The 7,658-nt window shown below is 44.9% G+C and overlaps 1 protein-coding gene across 3 annotated transcripts in view; it reads left to right on the top strand.

The window, feature by feature from the left end:
• Window positions 1–7,658, top strand: part of slc8a2b (solute carrier family 8 member 2b) — a 113,019-nt gene that overhangs the window by 95,020 nt on the left and 10,341 nt on the right. For all 3 annotated transcript variants that reach the window (XM_017437385.3, XM_017437386.3, XM_017437389.2), the window contains 4 exons: window positions 392–517; window positions 663–858; window positions 3,066–3,196; window positions 4,379–4,752. In XM_017437385.3, coding sequence (XP_017292874.1) covers window positions 392–517; window positions 663–858; window positions 3,066–3,196; window positions 4,379–4,752 — 827 coding nt within the window. The remainder of the gene's footprint in view (window positions 1–391; window positions 518–662; window positions 859–3,065; window positions 3,197–4,378; window positions 4,753–7,658) is intronic.

Below are 7,658 nucleotides of genomic sequence, written 5' to 3'. Positions count from 1 at the left end.
TGTGAAGCATTAGCGCACATTTTGGCTTCGGTCGCTGCTCCTGCACGCTCCCGGCATTCTGATGTTAACAGGAAGTGACGTCATGTGTCTTCTTCCTGAGTTATTTGGGGTTATTATTTTGTATTCCACGCTACACAAACCCACAAAGAAGAGACAAGACCGCAGAAACGGTGGCAAATCACTTTAGAAACAATAAATATTGGGTTAAAGTTGCGGGAAAGTTGCAGTGTTTTGGGCAAAGTTGCAAAAACATCCGATTTCGCGGGGTTTTCTTGATTTTGAGTTAATAGTTGCGATCGCAACATCGTGAAACCCTGGAGGGTTTGAGTCATGGATGTGATTTTAGGAAAGAAACAAGAGGAACCTCGTGATTACGTGTTTTATCCTTCAGGTGATTCGTATCCTGAAGGAGCTGAAGCAGAAGTATCCCGACAAAGAGCTGGACCAGCTGGTGGAGCTGGCAAACTACTATGCACTGCTGCACCAACAGAAGAGCAGAGCTTTCTACCGCATCCAGGTAACACACACCTGTCAGCCGAACAGCCCCTGATGAAGACGAAGCTCACAGAAGCAGCTCTGATGAAGGACGGCATGAATCGTAACTTTAAGGAGTGCCTAAATATTTCTGTTCCTCCTCTTCCTCCCCTTCTGTCTACCTCAAGGCGACTCGAATGATGATCGGAGCCGGAAACGTCCTGAAGAAGCACGCCGCCGACCACGCTCGCCGCGCCGTCGTGACAGACGAGGAGGCGGCGGAAGACGACGATCTGGCCATCTGCAGCCACATCTCGTTTGAGAGCGCCCACAGTCAGTGCATGGAGAACTGTGGGACCCTCACACTGGCTGTCACCTGTCAAGGTAGAGCCGGGAAGAACTGCCGGGTTCATGACGAGACGGCACCGCAGTGAAGTTAGTTTGAAGTCGGATGTTGGATATTCGCGCTCCGCGGAGTTAGCGGCGTCTGGCTCACGGCTGACCCAAAACAGAAACGCTGATGTCGGCCAGCCTTTCTCTGCCGGACCCTTCTCTCACTCGCGGTGATTCACTTAGGGACCGTCAATAAATTTTCCTAACCCCTCGCTCCTGAAAAACAAATATTAATAGATTTCTTGTCTTTTCACCAACTGGCACAAAACCTTTGGTAAATCATGCTACGAAATTATATAAATGAGGCACAATCTATTTTATCCCATTTGAACACTTTTTTATATTTTTTAGATATTTTTTTGTCCATCCATCCATCCATTGTCTTCCGCTTATCCGGGGTCGGGTCGCGGGGGCAGCAGCCTAAGCAGGGACTCCCAGCCACTTGGGCCAGCTCCTCCGGGGGAATCCCAAGGCGTTCCCAGGCCAGCCGAGAAACATAGTCCCTCTCCAAGGGAGAGCCCAGACACCCTGCGGAGGAAACTCATTTCAGCCGCTTGTATTCGCGATTTCGTTCTTTCGGTCACTACCCAAAGCTCGTGACCATAGATGAGGGTAGGAACGTAGATCGACCGGTAAATCAAGAGCTTCGCTTTTTGGCTCAGCTCTCTCTTCACCACGACAGATCGGTACAGCNGCCCGCTTCACTGCAGACGCTGCACCAATCCGCCTGTCNATCTCCCGCTCCATTTTTCCCTCATTCGTGAACAAGACCCCGAGATACTTAAACTCCTCCATCTTCCCCGACCCGGAGAAGGCACTCTACCCTTTTCCGGCTCAAGACCATGGCCTCGGATTTGGAGGCACTGATCCTCATCCCGGCTGCGAACCGCTCCAGTGAGAGCTGTAGATCACNAGTCTGATGAAGCCAGTAGGACCACATCATCTGCAAAAAGCAGAGATGCGATCCTAAGGCCACCAAAACGGATCGCCTCAACACCTTGGCTGCGCCTAGAAATTCTGTCCATAAACGTTATGAACAGAATCGGTGACAATTTTTTTTTATATTTTTTTGTCAAAATTTATAATTTTTCTACAATAGTTTCCAGGTCATGTGACCCATTGACTCAAAATCTGTCTGAAATTGTTCTACTACTCCAAACAGATGAAGCACAGTCCATTTTGTACCATTTGAACCCTTTTTTTTATTTTTCAGATTTTATTTTTGTCAAAATTTATTATTTTTCTACAATAGTTTCCAATAGTTTGCAGTTTGTTGGTTTTAAACTGGAAGCCATTGTAGAAAAATGATCAATTTTGACAATAAAAATATGAGCGACATTAGCGTTCCTGTTTCGGGTCAGCTGTAAGCTAGACGCTGCTAACTCCGCCGAGCGCAAATATCCAACATCCAACTTAAAACTAACTTCACTGCGGTCGAGACGGCGTGGTAATCAGACATCAGTTTTCATCTTCGCCACCTGAACGCCGAGTCAGCAGATTCAGAATCAACCTGATGGTTTTCTGCTTTTAATGTTGGCAGTTTAACTTCTTCTAGCCGCTCATATGTCGAACCAATCAGGTAGCTGGGTGGGTTGACTTTTGTTTTTTGTCATTTTTATAGTTTTTTTAAATGTTTAGCCTTATTTACAAATATTTTCCCCTAAAGAAACACATCAAGATCTCTTCAAAATCCTCCAAAACCATTGTTCTCTTCAAAATCTACTTTTATTTACTTTTCTTACGCTACTTTTAGCTTCTAGTTAGGATTACGATAGTTTCAGCTACTTTTAGCAACTCTCAGTTTTAGCTTCTTCAGCTAATTTCAGCAAAAAATACATTTTTTCTCTAGTTTCTAAAACTTTCAAACCCATAAAAGTATAAATACATGTGTGAAACTGATGCACTTAAGTTGAAATAAGTGATATTAAAACATAAAAATAGACTTTTAACTCCTGTTTCAGTCACTTTATTATAATTTTTATATATGTGGGAAGTATTTTAATGTGAGTAAATTACTTAAATGCAAATATTAAGATTAAATATGTCCTCATACAGGATTAGACTTAATCTGGTTTTAGTGGTGAAAACTTTAAAGTGTCTCATCATAAAGAGAGGTGCTTCTGTAGGCAATTGATTTTTTTTTTTTAAGAAATGATTTCATAATCTGTTATTATTGTGTTTTAATCTGTGGGGTTCAGGAGGTCTGGGGGAGAACACCTTCTACGTGGACTACAGAACCGAAGACGGGTCGGCCAACGCCGGGTCGGATTACGATTACAGCGAGGGAACGCTGGTGTTCAAACCCGGAGATGCTCGGAAAGAGATCAAGGTGAGTTCAAGTGAGACATTCAGGGCGAAGAGGCGGAACTTAAAGTTCTTTAGGTGACTGATGTTTTCAGCGCCGTGAAGCTGGTCATGTTCAGCCTGTCTGAAAATCTGTCCTCGTGGTGAGACGGTCCGTCTTCGGCTCTCCCTGATGAGCTTCTATATGAGATATTGATTCTCAGCTCAGGAAACTGCTTCTCTAAAACACAGGCCAATTAAAGCAGCAAAGCCTTGTGTTTGTTGACCTTTTCTCTCCTGCAGCAGCGAAACCCAAACATGGCCGCTTTGGCTTCTTACCCACCACAAGAACACAAACACGAGATTTTAATTCAGTAGAACACACAGCTGAGATTACACTCAGATCTAAATGTGTTTAAAAGCAGCAGAAGAGAAATCAACCCGCCTGAAAGCAGCGAATATTGATCAGTCTGCTTAAATCCATCTCATCAGACCGATCTCAGACACAGAACTGGTTAAAGACTTCGGCACCGGCGCCGGAGACGAGCTTCACGAACACCGCAGAGCTCTGATAATAACCTGCAAACAGGAAAGAGATGCTGGGAGATCAAAGCAGGAAGATGAAACATCCCAGCAGGAGGTCCAGAAGAAAAGACGAAACTTTCACAGGTTTAGATCCACTGAAAATGTGAAAAAGAAGCATAAAACGTGGATCCAGATCCAATCTTCCTGAATTTATTGGGAAATAAAAGAAACAACTTTGAGCCATTTCACTATCTATTAATTCCATTTGAAGTTTGTCTAATTAAAATGCTAATTTATGTATATTTTTTACTGTTTAATTTCTTTCACAGCCTTGTTATTCTATTAAACAATAAAGCAGCAACACAAAGCTCAGGAAAGTTCTGCCTTCCAGGCAAAAACATCCATATTATCTCATTAAATGTCAGTCTGTTAGTTTAATAATAAAATAGATTTTAAAAAGTTTGGCCCAAACTTTAAAAAAAGTTACCATAACCTTCTACTTTGCTGCATTTATGTCTCCCCAAATATTCCAGTTCCTCATAAATATCTGAATCAAGAAGCCAAAGTTTGAACAAAAATGGAAGAAAATCAGAACAAATCTTCATCATGACTTTAAAACAACTTGAAGAAGAAGTTTGAGATGTTTGTGCGGTTCTGATCCAATAAAGAACTTCTTTAATGTTCCGCCTCCGTCTGTCTGCAGGTCGGGATAATCGACGATGACATCTTTGAAGAAGACGAGCACTTCTTCGTCCGCCTGCTCAACCTGCGCGTCGGCGACGCGGAGGGGATGTTTGAGAGCGACGAGGTGGGCGCCGCCCCCAAGGCCCGGCTGGTCGAGCCCCTGGTTGCCACGGTGACCATCCTGGACGACGACCACGCCGGCATCTTCACGTTCAGCGAGCGCATGGTGCGCGTGAGCGAGAGCGTGGGGACCATGGAGGTGACGGTGGTGCGTAACTCGGGCGCCCGCGGCACCGTCATCCTGCCGTACCACACCGAGTGCGGCACCGCCAAGGCGGGCGAGGACTACGAGGAGGTGCGGGGAGAGCTGGAGTTCACCAACGACCAGACCACGTGAGTCCAAACCTCCTCCTTCTTCTCCACAGCGAGGCGTCCTCCTCCATCTATCTCTGTCCTCAGTCCATCTCCCTCCATGTCCTCTCTGACTACATCCATATCTGTCCTCTTTGTCTCTGACATCCTTCTGTCCCTCCTCTGCACATGTCCAAGCCATCTCTAACTTTATCTCCCAGTCCTTCAACCTGTGCTGGACCTCTGATGACCTCAGTCCTAATCCTGTCCGTCCTGAGAACCTCAACACCAGGGGTGTCCAACCCTGGTCCTCAGGGCCACCATCCTGCATGTTTTCCTTGTTCCTCTGCTCCAACACACCTGATTCATGATTAAATCACCTCTTCATGTTCTGCAGAAGTCTGTTAATCATCCGTTGATTCAAACCAGGTGTGTTGGAGCAGAGAAACAAGTAAAACCCGCAGGATGGTGGCTCTGAGGACCAGGATTGGAGACCACTGCTCAACATCTTCAGCTCTGCCACTTCCTGTTCTGTCTCCTGTCTTTTTGTCTCCAAACCGGCCGACATGGCTGCTCTCACCTCTGCTATGTTGCACGTTTTGGAGAATAATTACGACATTTATAAAGTAGATTTTTATCTGATGCTGTCTGTTTGAAATGATGAACATTGTGTTTTTTTTTGTTCTGCTGCTGCTGAGATAAATAAGCTGCTTTTTGCTTCCTGTGTTAGCAAAATATCTCATGAACCGTTGGACGAATTTTAATGAAATCGACAGAGAGATGTCAGTTTTACTGACTTTGAGCTGAACTCGGTGTGGTAGTAGCTGAGAGTCTGTAATCAGGATCTTCGTCTCCCTGTTTGTCCCACCAGGAGGACGATCCTCCTTTCTGAAAGATGAGTTTTTCTTCTGGGTGAGACTAAGACACGTTTTCAAAGCAGTCTCGAGCTCGCCTCCTCGTTTATACGAAGTTCGTGCCCTCATCTCGTCTCCCGCTCTTGTTTCAAGCCTCCTCTTCACCTCTTCCAGCTCCGTCTCACGTCGTCTGTCTTCACCTCTGTAGCTGCCAGACGGCCGTCTCATCCATTATTTATGGACCTGAGTCCCAGCACGTCCAGGAGGCAGCCTCAGCGTCCGACTGGGACTTTGTTCTGAAAGCTAAAGGCTGCTGGAGCTGATCCGAGCCTGAGCGCAGCGCTTCGGTCACACGTGGAACTGAAAATATGAGCGAATCTGTTTAAAAAAACCCAAAGAACAGCAGAAGACGAAGGGTTCTCGTTGCATCTTTTTCATTTTCTCTGGTTTAAACTGTTTGTTTGAAATAATAAACACTGTGGGAGGCAGATCATATCAAGTCTCACTAATTAATGTTGTTTTCATCAGTGGGTTGATATCAGGCTACAATTAAACTTGTGGGTTTAATGTGCAGTTGGTGATAGTTTGATGGAAACTGGTGGATTATTACGTTAACTCGTGGGAGAGACTCTTAATGCTTTAAACACTCCTGCGTTTATTTTTGTTTTGTGTTGTTCTTCAATAAAAAGCTTTAAAAAGTTTAGCTGAGAGTCAAAATCTGAGTGTCAGGTCGTGAATAACAATGTTTTCGAGGTTTGGGCAAAAACAGCTACAACTCCATCATTTCTCCCCATAAAATTATTTTAGTTTAAACCTACGATCATGAGAGGCAGCGGGTGATAGGCATTCCTTCAAGGACTGCCAGGACTTTAGTTTATTTATAGTTTTCTTCCAATCAGCTGGACTTTCATGCCGTCTTTTAAAGTGGTCTTCAGCCTTCCTGAAGGTTGATTCTTAAAGAGAAACTTCGTCTGAAGGACGCTGCGTCTCTCAGCTCCTTTCAGCTGCTCTTCATCTTCTTCTCTCATCCTCAGACCTCACGTCTCAGTCAGATTAGCTGTTTACAGGAAGGTGTAGTAATAATCCGCTGAAGGAGTTGTTTTCTTCTTCTTTGGTCCTCCTCTGTCGCTGTTGGGTTCAGGGACTAAATGAGTGAAAAAGCAGCAAAAGTCTATATTCGCCTGCATAAAATCCTCCTTTCTTACCTCTAATACTAAAACTGTGTTTGGTGTTTTGATTGCATAATAAATAAAAGCCACTCGACTGTGCCTGCAGTCAGAGTTTAAAATGTTTGTTTAAATGTTTAAAAATTCATTTTGGAGGCGTGAAGTTTTCCTGCAGCTGTCCGGAGAGTCGGCAGAGCTTTAATTTCTTCATTTCTGTTGTTTTTACATCCCTTCTTTCCTCCCTTTGTCCCACCTTTCCTTATGACTGAGACGTTTACGTCCTTCCTCCTCTTCAGACCCAGTTTTCCTTTCCTTTCCTCCTCATTTCCTTCCCTTTACGGTTCATTTCCTCTGCCTTCAGTCAGCTGCTCTCTGTGGGGACATTTCATGGCAGCGGTCCTTAGAGACACGATACCAGGTCTCATCTTCATCATCCCTCCACCTCGACCTCCCCTCCTGTGCAGCTTGTCCCTCCTCAGACGTTTTATTGGCTGATCACTGGTTTATTTAAACACACCTGCCAGCTGCAGCCGAGCAGGACTGGAAGGAACAGAAACATTATACAGTTTTCAGGATAAAACCTGCAGCTCAAACTGAGCTTTTTGCAGCTTTGCTTCGTTGCGGTTTACATTATCGCCCACTGCCGGGTGAAAGATGGGCGATAATGTTGCTGCCACGACCACGGGGCCTTAGAGATCCTAAAACTGACCACAACTCTGTCAGTTTTACAGATGCTGAGCTAAAATCTGGACTGGTAGTAACTGAGAGTCACCTCTAACACGCACCCTGAGCTCTACGCTTTGTGCAACATCTTTGTCAAATCTGTCTGCCTGTTAGCAAAATATCTCGTAATAGGATGGATGGATGGATGATGGATGGATGGATGGATGGATGCATGGATGGACGGATGGATGGACGGATGGATGGA

Source organism: Kryptolebias marmoratus, linkage group LG2, assembly GCF_001649575.2.
Source record: "Kryptolebias marmoratus isolate JLee-2015 linkage group LG2, ASM164957v2, whole genome shotgun sequence".
Classification (NCBI taxonomy): Eukaryota; Metazoa; Chordata; class Actinopteri; order Cyprinodontiformes; family Rivulidae; genus Kryptolebias; species Kryptolebias marmoratus.
Note: the sequence above shows the minus strand (reverse complement) of the source record. Positions and strands in the feature narration are given on the sequence as shown.